General features: G+C 42.2%; 1 protein-coding gene across 4 annotated transcripts in view; it reads left to right on the forward strand.

Annotated features, from left to right (window-relative positions):
• Window positions 1-16,739, forward strand: part of HIBADH (3-hydroxyisobutyrate dehydrogenase) — a 116,594-nt gene extending 99,855 nt beyond the window's left edge. For 3 of the 4 annotated variants that reach the window (XR_014834084.1, XM_021079217.2, XM_085005658.1), the window contains 4 exons: window positions 1,964-2,097; window positions 3,686-3,762; window positions 10,400-10,556; window positions 15,784-16,739. Coding sequence is in view for 2 of the 4 variants with exons in the window: in XM_021079217.2 (XP_020934876.1) it covers window positions 1,964-2,097; window positions 3,686-3,762; window positions 10,400-10,556; window positions 15,784-15,942 (527 nt within the window). In the remaining 2 variants the exon portion in view is untranslated. Of the gene's footprint in view, window positions 1-1,963; window positions 2,098-3,685; window positions 3,763-10,399; window positions 11,140-12,070 lie in introns of all 4 variants that reach the window. The other variant, XR_014834082.1, reaches the window with a different exon arrangement.
• The last annotated feature ends 3,261 nt before the right edge of the window (window positions 16,740-20,000 follow it).

Raw genomic sequence — 20,000 nt, forward strand, 5'->3', positions numbered from 1 at the left:
TGTCTTTTTTTTTCCCTTTTTTTTTTTTCTTTTTTTCTTTTTTGTCTTTTCTATGGCATATGAGGTTCCCAGGCTAGGGGTCGAATCGGAGCTGTAGCTGCAAGCCTACGCCAGAGCCACAGCAACGTGGGATCCGAGCCGTGTCTGCGACCCACACCACAGCTTATGGCAACACTGGATCCTTAACCCACTGAGCAAGGTCAGGCATCAAACCCGAAACCTCATGGTTCCTAGTCAGATTCGCTAACCACTGAGCTACGACAGGAACTCCACAAATACTATTTTTTTGGTTGGTTGTTTTTATTTATTTATTTTTTACAAATTGAAGGTTTGTAGCAACCTTGAGGTGTCAGGTGATGCTTAGCATTTTTTTTTTTAGCAATAAAATTTTTAAATTAAGGTGTGTACATCTTTTTTGTCTTTTTGCTATTTCTTTGGGCCGCTCCCGCGGCATATGGAGGTTTCCAGGCTAGGGGTCGAATCGGAGCTGTAGCCACCGGCCTACGCCAGAGCCACAGCAACTCGGGATCCGAGCTGTGTCTGCAACCTACACCACAACTCTCAGCAACGCCGGATCGTTAACCCACTGAGCAAGGGCAGGGACCGAACCCGCAACCTCATGGTTCCTAGTCGGATTCGTTAACCACTGCGCCGCGAGGGGAATTCCTGTACATTTTTTTAAAAACATAATGCTATTGCCCACGTAATAGACTACAGTATAGTGTAAACATAACTTTTTTGTTTGTTTGTTTGTTTAGGGCCGCACCTGTGGCATATGGAAGTTCCCAGCTAGGGTTCCAATCGGAGCTGTAGCCACCAGCCTACACCACAACCACAGCAACGTGGGATCTGAGCCTTGTCTGCGACCTACACCACAGTTCATGGCAACGCCAGACCCTTAGCCCACTGAGTGAGGTCAGGGATCGAACCTCTGTCCTCATGGATGCTAGTTGGGTTTGTTAACTGCTGAGCCACAATGGAAACTCCAAAACATAACTTTTAGGAGTTCCCGTCGTGGCACAGTGGTTAATGAATCCGACTAGGAACCATGAGGTTTTGGGTTTGATCCCTGGCCTTGCTCAGTGGGTTAAGGTTCCGGCGTTGTCGTGAGCTGTGGTGTAGGTCGCAGACGAGGCTTGGATCCCACGTTGCTGTGGCTGTGGTGAAGGCCAGTGGCTCCAGCTCCGATTCAACCCCTAGCCTGGGAACCTCCATATGCCGTGAGAGCGGCCCTAGAAAAGGCAAAAAGACAAAACATAACTTTTATATATGCACTGGGAAACCTAAAAAATTTCATGTGACTCTCACCTTACTGCACTATTCACCTTATTGGAAGTGGCCTGGAACTCACAAAATCTTCAAAGTATGCCTTCCTATATAGCAGAAGGCAAAAGAAAAATCAAATAATATCAGAATAATCAGTCTAACTAAGCAACTGTTTTCTTTACCTTAAATAAGGACCTTTCCATCTGCAGTGCCTGCTTTTTTATGGAAGAAAGAGGTCTCTCTCTGTGGATCTCATCCGTAGATCGTGTACAGAGAGCGAGTGAGTGAGCCAGAGACCCCAGATCAAACCTGGGCAGCAGACCCCTCTGGCCACTCCCAGGCTGGTCATGGCACAGGTCACCTTTCTCATATATATTCTATTGCTGAATAGGTTTCTTAGGAAAAGAAGAGATGCATGGGGATAATAAAATTCACATCTCACATCCTCACGGTACTCCATGATCGTGCTAAAATATTTGAAATGAATTCAGAGTTTGAATCTATTGTGTTCCTTTTGGCTTGTGAGTTACCTGCATGATACTTGACTGTTAATTACCCCAGCTCCAGGAGATTGATGCCTGATATAACTACAACTTGGAGGCTAGATGTTTCCATTTGGTTGGAGGATTTTGTCAAATTTTATTATCTACTTAAATGGATCCTTCTGCTTCTATCCCTTTACCCTCAAACCATCCAGGTGTGGGAGCTGCTCGGTCTGGGAACCTCACGTTTATGGTGGGAGGAGTTGAAGAGGAATTTGCTGCTGCCCAAGAGCTGCTGGGATGCATGGGCTCCAATGTGGTGTATTGTGGAGCTGTTGGGACCGGGCAGGTAACATTTTCACATTGATGTCATACATTGATGATATAAAATGCGTTAACATTTATTTTTATTTCCTGACCGCAATCCGATTTCCCCTTGGTCTGTTCAATCTATAGAGTCTTTGCTCGGATTTTTAAAAAATTAATTTGGAATAAATTAGTTTTCCATCATTGCTGTTGGAAGTAAGCAGATATCAGCCAGTTGATTTAAAAAGATATCAAAAGTTCCATCATTTCTGATTCTGAGATATTTGTTCCAGTGACCACTGAAATTGTGCTTAAGCAGCTTCCGTATGGAGTGCTCATGTCATCTGACTTGCTGTTACCCTCCCACTGGTTTTGTAATTACTTGCTCTATTTGTAGTACTGTCAGCTAGAAGTAACCTAGGCACTTTAATCCATTTCTTAAAAGCCAGATAATTTTCATTGAGAAATGTGTTCTATCAATTCTCTAATCAGATAAAGGGGAATGACGATCATGAACCCTGAAATCAAACTGGTTGTCCCCCTCCACCCAGCACACCCTCCCCTTCACTCCTCCTCAGGCTTTGTCCTCATGGCTGGCACCCTCTGTATCTTAGGCAGGACTGTGATATTATCTTAAATGCATCTGTTGTCTCCACTCGCTTGTCCAGTCAGCCTCCACACTCGATTGATTTTTGCTTCAGTGGCTCTCATTGTTGTCTGTTGTGTTCTTTCCACACTTTACCTGGTCTAATCTTTCACTGTCTCACACTGCTCACAGGGCCTAGTAGATCTCTAGAGGCCAGGTTTATGGCTCTGCCAACACTGTAACCAAAACCAACTCCATCAAGATACCTGAACCATCATAGACTTCCCAATTCTGATACTTTGCACAGATCCCTCTTTCCTACCATGTCAAATTTGAAAACTGCACACCGACTTTTTCGTAGCTCTTGACACAATCGTGACTATCAAGCTTCTTCCCATTTCTTAAAACCATTGCCCATGAGTCTGTTTCTCACTGTTTTCAGGACTGTTCCATGCTCTTGTATATTTACCCTTTTCCCTGCTCTCCTCCTTCCCCCCTTTTGCATATTTAAAGCTTCCCTGGCCTTCTGAGCGATGATTTTAGGTTCTGCTTCCTCTCTGCACCCACCCTCCCTCCATGATCTGGGTTCTCTCCCCTCCCACTGTCTACTGTCTCAGTCTTATAGCTTCTGTCATACAATTTCCCACTTAATTGTGTGTGTGTGTGTGTGTGTGTGTGTGTGTGTGTGTTCAGTGCCTTTTCACTCAGCATGTTACTCCTATTTCCCAACTTAGAATGGCAGCCCCATTCCTGAAAGAGCAGTCATGCCACGAGGATCAGTATTCCTATGGCCCTGCGCCCATAGCAGTAGCCCGGTCACCACACAGCCAGTTCTTCCCTAGGGGCAGAGACCTGCCGGTCTCCTCCAGGATTGCATGTCAGGCTCGGAGGGTGGCATAGGGCACCAGGTTCCTTTCCGCATTTGACAGGCTCAACAGTTGAATGCTCTTACTTTTAGAAGCATGTGGAGTTGGGTGAAAAAAATCTTCCTGTGAGTTACAGCTTGAAAATAAAGGTATTTAATATGTGCTCAATTTATTTTCAGGCTGCAAAGATATGCAACAACTTGCTGTTAGCTATAAGTATGATTGGAACTGCTGAAGCTATGAATCTGGGAATCAGGTTTGTCGAGTAGTACCTTTTCATATACTAACAGCTTTTATGAGCTTTCCGATTTGATTTTCCTGATTTTGAAAACAAATGTTCACGAGAGATTAATGAGTTGATGCAGGAACATTTGGCAAGTATATTATTATTGAACTTTAATAGATGTTGCTTATTGGATGACCAGCAGGACCCTGGAGAGCCTGAATGCTCTTTGCCATGAGCCATAAATGTATTGTGCTGTGTATTTGAAGTTACATGATCCCTTTTATATGGGAGCTCCATTTCTTCTATTATATTGAAATGCCAGAAACACTTTTACTATAAAGTTTAAACAATCTTTGGCAGTGTAGGACAAATTTGTATAAAATATTATTTAATGTATAGTGGCTTCCAGTGGAATGCTACCTCATGACCGGTTTTATGTATCTCTTTTAAATATGGTCCCCTAAATCTACACTAAAAGGGCTCTTAGTTGTTTATTCTCAGGATAAACTGGATGGCATTCATAAAGTTGCAACTAATATACATAACTCTTTTCATTTTAACTTGCCTGGGATTTGGTTACTTTACATTAAGGATATATCTTTTCGTTGAAATAAGATGGCATTTATACGTTGCTTAAAGTAATTCAAGAATTCAGTTTTTCTTTTGATGGTGATCATCCTTTAGAATGCTTAAGGTTAATGTCTTAATTTTAGCCTTTAATCTTTTGGGTTAGGAATGCTACATATGATTAATCACCTAATTAATTTTTTGGATGTTTTGTATTTCATGAGTATAGTAAATACACATTTCTTACTTAAGAAAATACTTAATGAGAAAGATGCTTTTATTCAGGTGTTTTCTTCACACTTCCCAAAACTGCTTACCAGCTATATCATAAATCAGTGTAGTGTTTCATAACACAGCTTTTGATAAAAGCAATAAAAAGAGCCAAAGTGTCTGAGATATTTTTAAGAACACAGTAATGGATTCACATTTCCTCTTAATTACCATATCAAGATGCTGTTGTTTTATTGAATTGCCCTTGTCTCAGATGTTAAACTATCTTGACCTATTAAGTTGTCATGTTGTAATTGAGATAAAAGAGGAATTTGCTTTGCATCAGCGCTAATTGGTTTATCAATATCCTGTACCATTTACATTTTAAAATTGAATGTCTATAAGACGGTAAGGCATATCTGTACGAAGCCTTAATAAACCTGGTATTATATAGGAAGATGTTCAGTGTTCTATCTGTATTGTAGCTGGTTTAGGCTATGGGTCACTTGTCATAATTGAAAAACTAGTTACTAGTAACTTGTTTCCATGTCTGTCCTCTAGACTAATTTTATGAAAGAGGAAAATGTAAATTTCTGAAACCAAAATTGCATATAAAATTAATTGGTGTTAACAATAGGATTAGCAAGTTAGTATGCATTTGCATCTTTAGAATTTTATCTTTGCTTTTCTGAATATAAATGAACATATATTTAAAAAGTAAAAGCCTCGGTTATACTATACTGAAATTTCCCTCTCTCTTTGCCAGTTGATTTTATATTCTGCTTCTTACTTTGAGCATCACTGAATCCGGATGTTCCTTAGGCATCCTGTAGCATTTCTCAAATAATTTTTCTAGCAAAACTCTTGTTTGATGATCATTTGCCATTCTAAAATGAAGTTTTTGTTCAGTAAGTGCTTGCAGAAGGCCAGCTACTAAAGAATAGTACGAAAATCAGTTGAATTAAATGAATTGAGTAAAATACATACAATGAAATATATACATTGACTACTAGCATAGGTTTATTATCAAAAAGAAAGTGATAAAATTCCAAAAAGAAATATTAAGAGCAGAAGCAGTAGATTGTTCCCTTATTGTTGCCCTTGATCCACTATGACAAAAAACAATATTTGGAAATATGAAACTTTAAATGTTCAATTTTTCTAAAACTCTCTATATATTATAGTTACTGATAGAGATGGGTAAATAAATAAATATTTTCTATATATATCAGAACACAAAGCGGGAACTCATTATTTTTACCTGACTGTTTAAAATAATTTAGAAGTTTGTGGTGCTTTACATTGTACTAATGAATCGCTTATTTTTATAACATTAGGATTTTATCAGTTTATCTTACAGAGATTTTCAGTGGTTTAAGAGTCCAAAAATGATTGCTTCTACTCTTGTCTCTTCTCCGTGGTTTACAGACATGGTTTAAAATGACAGGATTGTTCTCTAATAGAGTATAGAGAGCGGCCACGATTTATTGAGCTTTGCAAGGTGAAAGAGAAAATTGGCATCAGCAAGCATAAATTCCCAAGTAGTAAATTCCCGCAAAGTAGTATGGCATCAAAGTGGTTCAGCCCCATTTATATTCTGTTCACTCGGAAGTGAAATTTTTTTTAGAGCATTAATGTCAACATTTACAAATTGAGTCACCTACTCCTATGAAGTGATCATTTCTGATTAATTTCGTTCTCATAAGTCAGTGTTTTTTTCTAGAAGCTTGACATTTCCCTTTTTTACATAGAAGAATAAAACCTTACAGTTTTAAACTCCTTTTGACCCTGTGATCTTTTACAGTGAGTCTTTCTGGATGTTCGTGAAATTTTTAAATGCCATGAAAAAGTAAAGCATAAGAAAATATTTGTATGCAACATATTTTGAGATTCTTTTTTTACTAGACCTTACTACTGTCTAATTGGGTTCTACTTGGGACTCAGAACAGTTTTCTGTACTGAAAGTACCTTACTTGCATTAGAGAAGCCTTGTTCCTGTGTATCACATAAGAATAACGTTGATAATGTGAGTTTTGTTTTTCTTTTTTTTTTTTAATATTGGTGGTAAAACAAATTATTTGCATTATCAGTCAGCGCCCAGACCCCCCTTGCAAGAGCCACAGTGTTTTTTCCACCCAAAGCAGCTTGAAACAGTTGAACTTCTGGAAGGCTGTTCAAGCTAAGAGCTTTGCCACAAACATAATTTGAGCTTCTTAGCTACTGCCCTGAGGTGTTGCCTTTTGTGATGACTAATGGGTATACCCTATTTATAGGTATAATAAAAGCTTGACCACATTTCTTCTTAAACTGATTAGACACCATCATATTGGCCGATTGTTAAGTTGACCGCCCATAGGACCCAGTGAGACTCAGGATGTAAGGGTTTGAGTGTCTGTTGATGCCCCTATCCCGGCCATGCCACAGACTTAAGCTTTTCTCATCTGTAAAATGACATAATAGTATCTATCCACAGTAATAATAGTATCTATTGTGAAGATAAATGCATTCATTCATGCAAATCTTGTAAAACAGTTCCTGACATGTAGTAGGTGCTCCATACATGGTAGTTATTGATGTGATGCTGGTGGTTAGTATTTGAATTGAATTGTGCTTTAATGTTTTTTCTTCATGCTACTTCTCACAAGCTAGCATTGTATATGTGTTTGTTTATTGCCTGTCTTCCCAACTAGAATGCAGGCTCTGTGAGCTTCGGCTGCTCATTGCTGTATGTTAAGAACAGACCCGGCACATAGTAGGCACTCGATGAAGAGCTGTCAGCTGAATGAGGAGGAGAGAGGGAGGGAGGGAGGCTCTTCCCCTGCCTCAGGGAAACGCTAAAGGGCCCACTCCTGGAGGGCAGGGCAGCCTCCTCTTAGCTGCCTTACTGTGCTCTCCTCGGCTCCACGCACAGCACCTGCTCATGGCAGATCTGCGTAAACATTGGTGAACAGCTGAATGATTGGTTGAAATTGACGTAGTCTTAGGTGTTTCATTTCCAGATCAGTTCCTATGATACAGACATCTCAGTTTAGGGACACTGTTTGCTTTGTTCTTACATAAAACCAGACGGTGTAGATACTTAGACTATAAAGTGGGCAAACTTTTTTGGCCCTTAAAAGCCTTGGTTACAGTGAAGACAAACACTTGCCTTCCCTTTAATTTTTTTTTCCTTACAGTTTATGCATCATTTTTACTTCTCCCAAAAGTTCATTTAAAATTCTTGTGTTTTAAAGGTGAGTAGATTTGACACAGTGACGTTTATTTGAGCTGCATTATAGATGCGGCCAGAGCAATGAATTCATTCTCTGTTTATATCAGAGAACATTCCAGCAATTGTAAAGCCACATGCATGCACGCGCGCACTCTCGAACCACATCCAGTGGCAAGTTATTATGGGGACTGACAGACTGTCATCCTTTTGATGGCTTGAGCTGTATATCTCCTGAACAGCAATGGGGCTCTTATGCAGAAAGTATCATATGTTCCCAGCCAATTTACAGGGAAACAGCAATAACATTTTATCATGGTTGAGAGCCCAGTAGCTGCTTCCTATTAAACTTGCCCTTTCAGATACCTGTCTTGGATTAATTTGTTGATTTCAAATGGAAACTCAGTCTTCTCCAGTGAAGCATGACGTTCTAGGATAGACTCTCTGAATGACAATTACTGTGTATTCTAGCTGGTTTCAGACCATTACAAGCCTTGGGCACAGTGGAAGACAGAAGACTTCAGTAACTGATTTTAATATCGTGTCTAATTCTAACTGTCAGTTATATATATGCCAGTGGAAGAATCCTCAGAAAGATAAAATGCAAAAAGCTTCTAACTTGCTCTTTTTAATGATACACTTTGCTGTTGGGGGGTTGAGGAGGAGCAGAGAGGGAGTAGCCATCTCCTAACGGGAATCAGTGCCAGATTGGAAAAGTGAGCGTGGAACAACTGCCACCTCCGTTTTTTTGTGTGCCCCGCTGGAGGCTTCTAAATAGTAATATGTTCGCCAAAAAGAGCTCCATAAATCAGTGCTGGTATTTTTCCTTGAACATTCAGGAAAAATGAAATGAAGGGTTTTACAAAGGATAATAAGCTCTGCTCCCATTTCAGCGAGTATTATGAACAGAGTATGAATTTCTTTAGCGATAAAGACTATTGGGAGGCACTGCGAGTCCAGCCTGTTAGGTTACAAGGAAGGGGTCATCTCTGCCGCTTAGCCATTTTGAAAGAAAGTCTAAATTAGGACGCCTAAGCTACATTTCAAACAGAAGGGACAAGCAAAGTTTGGGAGTCTTTAGAAATATTCCCTGTTCATTGCACACGTTAGACATAAGCATTCTTGAATATTTGCACGTATATCTACAGTTACAGACAATTAGCCAGTTGTTCATTTGTGATTTTTCTTTTCACAAATTATTCCCTAAAGCACATTGGCTTTATCTTTTCTTAAGTCATCTGTCACTGCAGCATGCTGAGAGCCCGATTTTGTTTAAAAGGGAAAAGAAGGTGTCAGTAGCAAATTGCATATGTGACAAACTTGGATCTTTATAAAAGAATGAATGAAACTGTCAGGTTTCTCTCTGGCAATGTACAATTGACCAGAATGAAAGATGGCTGATTTAGATGGAGTCTTTTATCTATTTATAATCTTTTATCTCTCTAATCTTCAGTGAAAACCCCTGTCATAACATGGCCCCCCAGATGAGTTCATATACACAGCGTGCCGTGTAGTAGTACTTGAACCAAAGCTGCTCCGTGAAACTTGATTCCATAACAGTTGTCTTATGTGATAAGTCCGTACACATCCTGGCTATTAGCCCTCGGCCCTCCTCTAGCACTGGAAGAAGATTTCACTGTCTATTTGGAAATGAACACATATTTCGAACACACGGGCAGTAAGAAGCACACCAAAATGCACAATTCATTTAACATTTGTATGTAACTCTTTTTCTTTTTTCCTTTTTATTCTGAGAGCGATTGGTTTTAAGAAAAAGCAGACAGTTTTATTTGAAATTTGATTCAAAGAGGCTTAGCAAAACTGTGTGTCCTAGACGACACTAAGATTCTTGGAATCAAAGTAATAGAGCGTTTTAATTCTATTTTTTTCTGGGTTCACAATGAACAGCCGTTTATGCCATCAGCTCAGTGATAGAACAAATGATGTTTCCGCTTGGGCAGGCTTTGTTTTATCAGGATCAGTAACCTTATCAGCAGTTGACCCAGAACTATAATGCATGTCTCGGAATAGATAGCATATGTCACAACTCGGTGCAGACTTGCTTCATAAGCAAGATTGTCTAATGAAGATTTAATAAATAGGGAAAAGTTTACAGCAAGAAATATCTTCTTTTATAATGATAACTTCTCTTAAGCTCATTTTACTGCTCATGGCTCATCTCTTGCATTTATTCTCATAAAAGCTAAAAGAATAAACATACATATAAATGCATCCACAGGGCTCCCATGATACGTATTTTATCTGTCCATATTTCTTTCCGAGATATATATATATCATTTGTGAGTAAAGACTGTAGAATTTAGATTATCATATTGGCTTAGAGTTCTTATGTGACACATAAAGGCAATAATGTCCAGAAGACTAAAAAACCCATGTGTGTGATAAACCAGCAACACTTGTATGCAATTAAATGTTCTATTTTAAAAGTAGGATAGTGCAGGTTTTCTCTCAGTGCAGAATGTCCTGGCTCAGAAATGTTTCATCACTGGCTTTTAATGCCCTATAATTTGAGATTGAATTCTTCACTCTCATCAATCTGCTTTGATTTCTGAAGACATAACATAAATGGAGAGAGAAGATGGAGCGTCCTCGTGCATAAATAAGTCACGCTCGACGCGTACATTTTGACATTTAACACTTCTTTTCTTTGACCTTTGGCAGGTTAGGGCTTGACCCAAAACTCTTGGCTAAAATCCTGAATATGAGTTCAGGGCGGTGTTGGTCAAGTGACACTTACAATCCTGTACCTGGGGTGATGGATGGAGTTCCCTCGGCTAATAACTATCAGGGCGGATTCGGAACAACGCTCATGGCTAAGGTACGGTGGGCGCGGAGACTGCCCTGGGGCGTGGGGCCGGGTGTGCTGAAGGGTCTCCTCCTTCTCCTTTTCGCTCTCCCCTCCCCCAGCCCACTCGCGCTCCTCTTCCCTGTCACAAAGCCTGTGTTTGTCCTAGAAGACAACAGTCCTAAACTAGGACTCACTTACTCACTTGGATTTTTAATCCCGGCCTTTCAGATGGGAATAGACTGGGATTTTCCTTTTGTGCTTGGGTTTCTTTGTAATGGGAGCTGATAAAATTTTATTCTTCGTCATAAACTTAGCGTATATTTACCAAGCCCTTAGAATGGAAGCAGTCAGCATTTTCTGATGGGTAACAATGGAAGGGCCTTGGATTTACATGTCGCAGAAGAAGAGACGGTCTTTCACATGATACTAGGTTTCTGAATACACTTTCCTGCTTTACACATATGTGCATATTTAGGTAGAAAGTCATTTGAAAAGCAAATTGTTGGTCTCCTCTCATCTGTGGGCTCAACATTAGGAAGTACTTTTTATTTTTATTTCTTTGTCTTTTTTTTTTTTTTTGCCTTTTCTAGGGCCGCTCCCGTGGCATATGGAGGTTCCCAGGCTAGGGGTCGAATCGGAGCTGTAGCCACCGGCCTTCACCAGAGTCACAGCAATGCGGGATCCAAGCCGTGTCTGCAACCTACACCACAGCTCACGGCAACGCCAGATCCTTAACCCACTGAGCAAGGGCAGGGATCGAACCCTCAACCTCATGGTTCCTGGTCGGATTTGTTAACCACTGAGCCACGACGGGAACTCCAGGAGGTACTTTTTAGATGAGCAGACTTTCAGATTTTTGTGTAGAGCTTGTTCCCCACCCTCCGCCCCTGCCATTCGCTTTCTTACAACAGTAGCAACATATACTCCTGGATCCCACCCACAGCTTACTCTCCTTCATTCCTGGGTGGCTTCGCCTTCTCCTTCTTGCCAGGGCCTGGAATTCACCCCCGCCCCCGCCGCCCTCAGGACCTTGGCTGACGCTCATTTAGATTCTGCCACGTCAGCGCTTAGCTGGGCTCCTTGCCTTTCTCCCTCCTCTTCTCCAGTTCATTTTCCATGGTAAACAGTGGGCTTCCTAAGATGTAAAAACCTGATTACGTCGTCTCTCCCATTGAGTCTCTTTCATGGTTTCCAGTGACTTTGTAGATTTAAGTCCATCTCTGCACACTGTCTTAAAGGCCCTTGGTGACTGGCCCTAGCTCGCCTCACCAGCTCATCTTCGCCTTCCCACTCCCCTCTCTGCTCATTCTGCCCCCGCTTCCCCTCCCCAGGAAGCCTCCTGAGCCTCATTCCCGTGGCCCCCAGCTCGGCCTCTGGCACAGCACCTGCCACATTGTCAGCTCACTTTTAATATTTACTGGATGTAGGAATGTTTGAAACTGTGTTTTTTATTTAGTAATTTTATTTCTACTTGTGTTTCATTTAAGAAAAAAAAATTTTTTTTTTTTTTGGTCTTTTTAGGGCTGCACCTGTGGCATATGGAGATTCCCAGGCTAGGGGTCGAATCAGAGCTATAGCTGCCTGCCTACACCACAGCCACAGCAACGTGGGATCCGAGCCACGCCTATGACCTACACCACAGCTCACAGCAACGCTGGAACCTTAGCCCACTGAGCGAGGCCAGCGCTGGAGCCCGCGATGTCGTGGATACTCGTCAGATTTGCTTCCACTGAGCCACGAGAGGAACTCCTAAGAAAACGTTTTTTAAAAAATTAAAAATATGTTTATTTTTATGCCAATCTGTACAGCCATATTTAGGTTTGCACATCCTCCAAACAGGCTTTTATCATTGTGCTGTGTTGCTCTTGTCGGAAACAGAAAGTAGCTCCTTAAGTTATTGTTTTCATCAAAGCTGCAGGGTTGGTTATGAGGGCACACAAAAGAGTAAAAGAATCGCATGAATGCCCAGTTTGCGTCATGGATCTGTGGGAAGTGGGTCGTGACCTGTTAGTTTATTTGGGTCCTAAAAGACTGTTAATGGCTCCAACCAAGGGAGCAGCCAACAAAGACCCTGTGAGCAGTGCTGGGTTCGTGTTGGGACTCTGCGCCCCAGCCACCTCTTCTCCACGTTCCGTCTTTGCTTCCTTCCATCATTTGGTCCAGTGGCCCTGCCCAGGAAGAATCTGCTCCTGTTTGGGGAGCGGATTTTTTTGGCCTTGCCCATGGCATGTGGAAGTTCCCCGGCCAGGGATTGAACCTGGGCCGCCGCAGTGACAAAGCCAGATCCTTAACGTTCTGCGCCACAGGGAACTCCAAACCTGCTCCTGTTACCATCCTTCCTTTAAAATTATTTTCTTGATAATAAAAGGTAGCTTTTTCAACTAATGGCGTAGGACAATACGGTAGTAAGACACGGGCATGTTCTCTTTTTACTCTTGTTTCCTCCAGGAGGTATGGTTGTCATTTCCCTAATAAAGAACACGCTTCTGAATTTCACTTACAATGAGAGTGTTTAGAAAGGAACTTAAAAAAATCTCTTATCACCTCAGAGAGCTATTAGCGTAAACACACCGTAGCTAATTAGATTTGTGGTGAAGAATTGAGAGAGAGTAAAGAAATCCCCTTCAGTGCTATGCTGAGTAAAGCAATCATTCCTGCTTGGGCAGTTCAAGCCCTTTACTGACTAAGAAAGTTTTGCTCAACTGCCATTAAATCTCATTGTGTTAGGGTATCACTGAAGCAAAGGCTTATATGTTTACTTCTAGGTATTAAAATCATAAAATTCTAATATATATTGTGTGTGCATGTTTTTTTGTTTTGTTTTTGGCTGCGCCCATGGCATGCAGAAGTTCCTGGGCCAGGGATTGAAAATGAGCCACAGCAGTGATGACTGGGGATCCTTAACCCGCCGAGCCACCATGGAACGCCTATTGTGTGTATAACATTGCAATATAATCAATATAGAAACTAGATGATTCTTCTGATCTCCCCACCCGAGAAGTCTGCTTCTAATGACCGTTAAGGAACAACGTGTAGAGAATCATGACCAGTCTTGGTATCCACCCAGTGTGCTTACGTCCTCGTAAAATGTGACAACTTGGGCCTCCATTAATTTTTGAAAGCTTTTACAATTGCTTAATATTTATTTCCTGAACCACCCACTGAGCTTATAAATTCATAAGTCTTTTTATTTGATTAATGGGATGGGGTATTTGTTTGTTTTAAATTATATGTTACAAGCTTCAAAGGATGCCTTCCTTTCTAACATTTCAGGATTGACAAGCCACTTAGGCTTTCTAGACTAAATCACCTTTCTCTTTTTAGAATGGCCATCCTTTAAGGTAGCTGCCACCAAAGCTATTTTAGCTTCCCCTTGGGGGATTTATTAGCTCTTATTTGGGATATTTATCTGCCCCTTTGAAAGCCTCTTAATAGACTTTTCTTCTCCACAGTGTTGTCTTCTCTTGGATGTGTTACGTTTACGCTGAGTCCCTATAGTCTGGTTGTATCACTAGGTTAGCCATTACAGGCAGTCTTTACATGTGGATTTTCTCTCTGTCGTTTTTAAAATAAATGCATCTTGCAGATGTGCGGCAAAATGATGACAAGAGAGGCATCTCTGCAGGTCTGGGTATGAGCAGCAGTGTAGCTGTCCACGCTGCTGAAGTGCGTGGATGATCATTAAGTCAGCTTTTTAGTAGAAGCTGTAGAATAATTTAAGAGTAAGTAGATTTTCCAAATCTGTGAGTTTGTGTGTGAAAATTGTACCAGTAAACACAAAATAACATTAACACCTATAGCATCATACATATGCATGAGGCTAGAGATTCAATTCATTCTTAAAACCTTGCTTCCCCCCCCCCCTTTGCATCATTTCTTCCTTCAAGTGGATCGCACTAGTAACTGCTCAATTATCAAGGGTGTTGAGGTTGTTCCTCAGGGAATACAGATGATCCTGTGTTGCTTCTTATCTTTCTCCTTCATTGCTTTCCATGGGTAGGGAAATGAGGATGGTGGTGGTAAGAAGAATGTCGTGTCATGTTCGTTTTGCCACTTGTTTGCACCTCTGAAATAATCACAAGTAAAATGGGATGTGGGGCATATTGTTTCCGTTATCCATGCCTTCATTGTCTTCCATCTGCCCCAGATACTTCAGGGTTGGACAGGCTTCCATTCTTATGGTAGAGGATATCCGTTAAATACAGTTTCATGGTAAAAGATTTGTAGGGTTAACTTTTGTCTATTTTGAAACAGCCATAGGTTTTCTGAAACTGAATGTAGAGGCAGCATCAGCTGAGAGGTTAAAAGTGTTGTTGTGAGGATGAGTCTCCACTGCACTTAAAATAAAACCCAGTCTCCTTACAAGACATAATAAAGCTTCCACCTCTGCTCACCCCAAGCTCACTCCCCTCCCCAGCCCCCTTGCTCACTCTAATTCAGCCCCATTGGCCTTCTTACTATTATTTCTTGAGCATCCAAGCCAGGCCCCACCATGGGGTCTTTCCTCTCCCACCTGCCTGAAGATTTCTTCTCCCAACTCCAAAGAACGCACTGCTCCTTGACATTCAGATCTTAGGTCAGGTGTCTGCCTAGGGAGGTCTTCCCCAGATATCTCATCCGTCAGATCTCTCTTCCTTCCACCGTACCCTTTGCTATGCATGATTTTCTAACCCCTTAGCCTGCTTTATTTTTTTTTTTCAGAGCACTTGTGATTGTCTGGAAGTTTAGTTTTTTTTTTTTTTTTTTTTCTGGTCTATCTTTCTCACTGGCCAGGAAGTTCCTGAAAGCAGTGTCTTGCTTTCATTAAGACTGTCTCACCAGCACTTAGAACAGTGCCCACCCAGCAGTTGTTAAGTACTTGTTGACTAAAAGATTGGATGCATATTTTCAGCATTGATACTTTCATCATTCAGAATTTCATAATGGGATTTAGGCCCACTGGCTTCTGTAGATTGGAAAGAGCATTTATTTCCCTGTGTGGTCTCACTTGGACCTGTCCAGTAGTCAGAATGAAACAAATAGGTTTTGGTGGCAGAGTGGAAAGGACCCTCAGAAATGAAGGTTTCTCTATGGAGCTACAAGAAAGTGCTTGCAATGCATAAGCTATGATCTGTATCTTCACCTTGTGCCTGTAAGTATCTTATTTTTCCAGGCTTCATTTTTCCTTCTTTGAAACCCAGGCTTTAGGAGGGACAGTTCCAAAGTGAGCCTTAACTACCAGCCTCAACGTATTCCCTCCTGCCCTTGTTTGATTTAGGATCTGGGCCTAGCGCAAGACTCTGCCACCAGCACGAAGAGCCCAATCCTTCTGGGCAGTCAAGCCCATCAGATCTACAGGCTGATGTGTGCGAAGGGCTACGCAAACAAAGACTTCTCATCTGTGTTCCAGTTTCTACGAGAGGAGGAGACGTTCTGAGTTTGCCCTTCGGCTGTGGACACTGGGAAACCAAACTCTATCTTGGAGCCGCTTATAGCTCACTCCACAAGTAAATGGGTTTAATCAAAGGTCACCTGTCTCCTTTTGATTGTCTAGGTCACAGTAAACCCTGGGATTTTTCACCCATTTTTAACTGCTGCTGCTTTTTACCTATGTAGCAAACACATATTCTCTGAAATTTTGTTCTTCTGCAAGCCACTGATGGTCTCTGCTAACTAACTTTTGCAGACGTTTGATTCCTGAGCTCCTTCTGCAACATCTTTGCCTACTTCAATCAGGATATTATTTTCTCCACTTGACAAATAAAAGCAAAATTTTTTTCCCCAACAACATATAGGACCTATTCTCGAGGGAAGAAGAGAAATCGGTGGGAGGAAAGGCAGTAGAGAAAGGGCAAGTACCGTGAAAACCTGCCTGTGTCCCTCAGAAGGTTTGTCCTGGAAACCGGGTGCTGGTGATCTGGCCTTGCCGGCGTTACTGGTCAGTATTTCCCAGGAGTCGTTAAGGCGGGAGAACTTGCTGGGTGTCATGTAATCTGGACTCTTGTTACGGTATCTTGGTGCGTCCCTCTTATAACAACTCCCAATCCTCAGCAAACTTGTTTTTTATATTTTTGCTTCCTTGTATATTCTTACTACCTATTTTTTGACTTCAAAAGAATGACATCTTTAGAACTATCTCAGAGCCAATAATGGTATGTGCGTTAGATAATTATTACAGTATCCTAAATATAAGCATATTATTTTGAATTGAAATAAATTTCTATGCTGATAATACTTTCTTGGCGTTTTTGTGTCTTCCCAACCCTTTGGGGACCAGTCAAATGATCTGACCCACTAGAGTTACGGACGAATGGGGAAAAAAGGGTGGGAGGAAAGAGCAGGGAGGGGAGGGCAAAAGGGACCGAGTTGGAATTGGCCCATGGAGAGCCCTCAGCCTCCTGCTCTCCTGAATCCTTGGTGAGCATCGGTGTGCCTGTTTTCTGGGCTGTCGGTGCCGTAGGAATCATATGTCCTCATAGGGAGCCCAGTTGCCACTTTCCCCACCACAGCCCCTCAAAATACTCCAGGTGACAGGCCTAGATACCAGATTTAGCAGAAGCACTGCTACTTCCATTATTTTCCTGGTGACAAAACATTCCAGGCATGACTATAAGCGCTGGGGCTCCAATGATGCCCTTGGAGACCGTAAATTCTGGTGTCTCTTATGTATGTATATGAGGCGGTGTGACAGACAGGAACTGAATGTTTAATGCATATGCCAAGTGATGATAAAGACAAATTAAGGAAAAATAAAGCTGGGTAAGGAAGATGCGTAGGGCGTGCTGGGGTATTTTTTTTAGGGAAGTTATCTTTGCAAGGTAGCATTTGAGCGGAGCTAGGAAGGAGGTGAGGAGCAAGGCCTGCAAATAGTCTGCAGAAAGAACATTGTAGGCAAAGTGCAAAGGCCCTGAGGTAAGATAGCATGAGGTAGGAGGGCCAACACGACCATAATGAAGTGTCATAAGATGAGGAGGCCAGAGCATGGAGAGTCTCGGAGGCCATGTTAGGACGTTGGCTTTTACTGCAAGTAAAACAGACAGTGAGTCAGCAAAAGCAAAAGCTAGCTGATACACCACCACTCCCCAAGTTCAGTGGCTTAAAATAACAAACACTTATTGTTTTTCAAGGTTCTCTAGGTTGGCCGTATTATTCTTCTGGACTAAGCCAACTCACTTGGAGCTGGAGGGTCTGGTTTGGCCTCATTCAGCAGGGACAGTTGGCGTGATCAAGGCTTCTCTCCACATGGTCACTTGTCCTTCAGGAGGCTAACCCAAGTTTGTTCCCATGGTGGCAGAAGCCTCTCAGCAGCAACAAAGGACAAGCCTCAGTGACCTCTTGGAGCCTCTGTTTACTTTACAGCTGTACTATCCCATTGGCCAAAGCAAGGCACCTCACCTAGCCCACGAAAGAGTGTGGACACAGAGGGGGCAGTAGGGGGGCCGCTTTGCAAACATCCCGTCACAGCCAGCTGGTGGGAGATTTTGTTCAGAGGATTAATGTGCTGTGACCCCCTTTATAGGAGGGAATAGACTGTTGGCGCCAGAAGACCAGTTAGGAGGCATTTGTGACAAGCCAGGTGAGAAATGACAGCGGCTGGCACCAGAATGATAAAGGGGAGGTGGTCTGGACCTAAAGACAGAGCCACTGGTGGGTGGAGAGAGAGAAGAGGAGCCAAGGATGACTCCGAGGCTGGTAGAGAAGGTGGAAGGAGGGACCATTTACTGGGTGTGGAAGATGGTGGGAGAAGATTTTAGGGAGGAGATTGGAGGAGAGGTAGGAGAAAAAAATCAGGAGGTGCCGAGTAGACCTCTAAGTAGAGAAAAACAGGTCCAAGGACAAGCCCTGTGTTACTCTAGCTTCTAGTCGTTGGGAACATGAGGCAGAAGCAGCAGATGGGATTGAGGGACTTAAGGTAGGAAAAAAATGACAGCCACGTCCTAGAAACCAAGTGAAGATGTGCTTTAAGGAAGGACTGAGTAGTTGTATCAAAAGCTACTGATAACATTGAGTGATACAAGGGCTGAGAATCAGTCATTTGGATTTGGCAAAATAGAATTCACTGGTAACTTCGACAGGTGTTTTGCTGGATGGTGTGTTAGAGGTGAAATTGGAATGGGAGGAGAGGCAACCCCTCAAGTTTTGCTGAAAAAGAAAACAGACAAATGGGATTGACACTGACGGACTATAGGGTCAAGGGAAGTTGTATGAAGTTTTTAGGATGGGAGAGGTTATGCTGATAGAAATGGAATGATCAAATAAAGAGGGGAAAACAAAGGATGCACCAAAGAGAGAACAAGTTTTTTGGTTTTTTTGTTTTTTATTTTTTCCTTTTTAGGGCTGCACCTGCAGCATATGGAAGTTCCCAGGCTAGGGGTTGAATCAGAGCTTCTGCCACCTGCCTATGCCACAGCCACAGCAATGTCATATCTGAATTGTGTCTCACTTACACTGCAGCTCATGGCAACGCTGGATCCTTAACCCACTGAGCAAGGCCAGGGATCGAACCTGCATCCTCATGAATACTAATCAGGTTCGTTTCCACTGAGCCACCATGGGAACTCCGAGATAAGTGGAATCTTTGCGTAGTTGAGAGGGGAAGGGTAGGAGTATGGATGGATCTTTGAAAGCCAAAAATCAGCACAAACATCGTGTGTCTGGCTGCCTGTCTGGCTGCCGGCATCTTCTATGAGCTATAGGGTAGTATTGTAATTAATTACACAATTTCTCAACATAGCCTAACAAATATTAGTGCTGGAAAGGACTTTTCTGACCTCTTAGCATTACCTGGATAAGTCACCCATCTTAGTTTTCTCATCTCTAAAGTTATAAAATAGGCTAATAATTAAGGGCTCTTTGGAAACTTGAAATAAAACCTAGGATTCAAGGACAATCACAAGTGTTGGTGAGCACGTGGAGGAAGCAGAACCCTCACACGTTGCTGCCAGGAGTGTAATACAGTGCATGCACTTTGGAAAATAGTTTGGCAGTTCCTCGAAAGGTTAAACATGGAGTTGCCACATGATCCAGCAATTCTACTGCAAGATAAGTGCTCGAGTAAAATGAAAACACATCTGCATAAAAACTTGTACGCGAACGTTTAGAGCGACATCATTCATAATCGCCAAGAAGTGGAAACCATCCGCGTGTCCCTCATCTGCTGATTTGCATAAACACACTGTGCAGTATCCTCACCAGGGAAGCTTGGCCGTAGAAAGGGACCACGTACTGATACTTCAACATGGATGAACTGTGAAAAGAGATGCCCAGTGGAAGAAGCCAGTCCCCAAGGCCACGACTCTGCGTGAAGTGTCAGGAAAAGGTGAATCTGCAGAGACCAGGTAGAGGAGCGGCTTCCAGGGACCAGGGGAGAGGAGGAAATGGGGAGTGACTGCTACGAGGTGTGGAGTTTTTGGGGTGATGAAAACGTTCTGGCATTAGAGAGTAGTGACAGTCATGCAACTTTGTGAATGTATTGAAAACCACCGGTTTGTACAC

The sequence above is a fragment of the Sus scrofa genome, chromosome 18 (genome assembly GCF_054392235.1).
Source record: "Sus scrofa isolate SSC_HxYL_T2T_F1_AM1 chromosome 18, Sscrofa_HxYL_maternal_Yorkshire_Landrace_v2.0, whole genome shotgun sequence".
NCBI classification, from domain to species: domain Eukaryota; kingdom Metazoa; phylum Chordata; class Mammalia; order Artiodactyla; family Suidae; genus Sus; species Sus scrofa.